General features: G+C 38.7%; 1 protein-coding gene across 1 annotated transcript in view; it reads left to right on the top strand.

Annotated features, from left to right (window-relative positions):
• DOCK2 (dedicator of cytokinesis 2) overlaps window positions 1-942 on the top strand; it is a 556,464-nt gene extending 555,522 nt beyond the window's left edge. The window contains exon 52 of the mRNA XM_015429463.1: window positions 528-942. Coding sequence (XP_015284949.1) covers window positions 528-599 — 72 coding nt within the window. The 3' untranslated portion in view covers window positions 600-942. The remainder of the gene's footprint in view (window positions 1-527) is intronic.
• The last annotated feature ends 625 nt before the right edge of the window (window positions 943-1,567 follow it).

The following is a 1,567-nucleotide window of genomic DNA, read 5'->3' as shown; positions in this document are numbered from 1 at the left end:
GGGCCCTTCCCCCCCCTTTTTTCTGACAGAGCCAGTTAGAAGCCCCCCCCCCAACATTCTAATCTTTCACCGTTGATGCCTGAAGCAAATCCCTGCAGAGGCCATTTCAAAAGGTTTTTGGGGGAATTCAGACGTTCCTGAAGGGATTTTTTTTAGTTTTTGGATTTTTCTACTAACCCAGGAAGTCTACTGACTATGTAGGAAAAGCTGTTGGGGGAGAGTGAGCCCCCTGTTGGTGGAAATAAGTATCCGCACACAAAAAAAAACCCCTCTGGAAAATAGTATAAGGATACCATGCATTCACAACATTGCTAAAAGTAGAACCGAAATAATGTTATGAAGAAGTTAAATTTTAGCATGGGCAAAAGCAGCAGAATTTTTTTCATATAGATCCCAGGCCTAATAGTAACTGCTGTGTTTTAGCACAGATTGAATTTGTTATGTGCGGTTCCTTGTTATGTATATTTACTGCAAGAACGGGGGAAACAACATGTTCACATGCAGTATTCTTTTTCTTTTCTACTCAGTGCAAACCCAAACAACCCGAAGAAGGGAAGCAGGCTGCAGAGCGACAGTCTGATTTATCCACAGAACTATGAATACATTCTGTCATCGCAAAGAGAAGTAACTTCCTAGCAAGTGGAAAGACAACATTCCAAAGCAGAAATGAGGACTGATTTAAGGGAATTTTGATATTAAATAGACAGCCCTTGCTCAATCTGTTCATTTACTGTTTCAATCCATGCATTTTGGATTATGGGCATGCATGGATTAAACATTTGAAATATTTACTGTTATATTCTAGGGTGCTGTAAAGAACCATAAAGTACAGGAGTTCTTGTTAATTTGAGGGGTGTTGGGAATTCTACTTATGCAATGGGGCATCGTGACAAGACTGCACTTACCACCATGTGCAAAATATAATGCGGATTTTCCACAGTCTGGGTACATTGTATTTGCATTTGTTTATATTCTTGCTTCAGAGTCCCATTGCTTATATAGGATTCCTGACTGACTTTGTAAACTGAATCTCAGGAAAGCATTGTTCTGTGTACTCACTGACTTGTATATGCTTGCTGTTAATTTCCAATGTGGTTTAAAGATTGACTAAAACCATTTTCTATTAAAGGATAAATAATATATGTCACATATGTGCCTTCTACTAAGTTAGACCATAGATTTATTGTCTACTGTGGTGGGCAGTGGCTTTCCAGGGTCACTTCTAAAAATCTTTCATATAACCTACTACCTTTTAACTGGAGATGCTGGAGTCTGAACCTGGGACCTCTGCATAGAAAGCAGATGCTCTACCACCGTACCACGGCCCATCCCAATTCCATAAGAGCATACATTAGAGTGAGATATTTTCTTCTTGTACTCAGTCCAAACCTGAAGGGCCCAAAGAGAGTTTAAAACAATGGTAATTATTTTGCAATTGACATGTTTTCCAGACTTAAGATGAAAAATCCTCTTACCTTCTTCAGTTACAGCATCCATAAATTTGCTCTCCTTGTAATTTAGCAATCAGATGTTGCCATTTTTCTTTCTTTAAATCATCTTTCTTTCT

This window comes from Gekko japonicus, unplaced genomic scaffold (genome assembly GCF_001447785.1).
Source record: "Gekko japonicus isolate JY-2015 unplaced genomic scaffold, Gekko_japonicus_V1.1 scaffold212, whole genome shotgun sequence".
Lineage (NCBI taxonomy): Eukaryota > Metazoa > Chordata > Lepidosauria > Squamata > Gekkonidae > Gekko > Gekko japonicus.
This window is presented reverse-complemented; position numbering and strand designations above follow the sequence as displayed.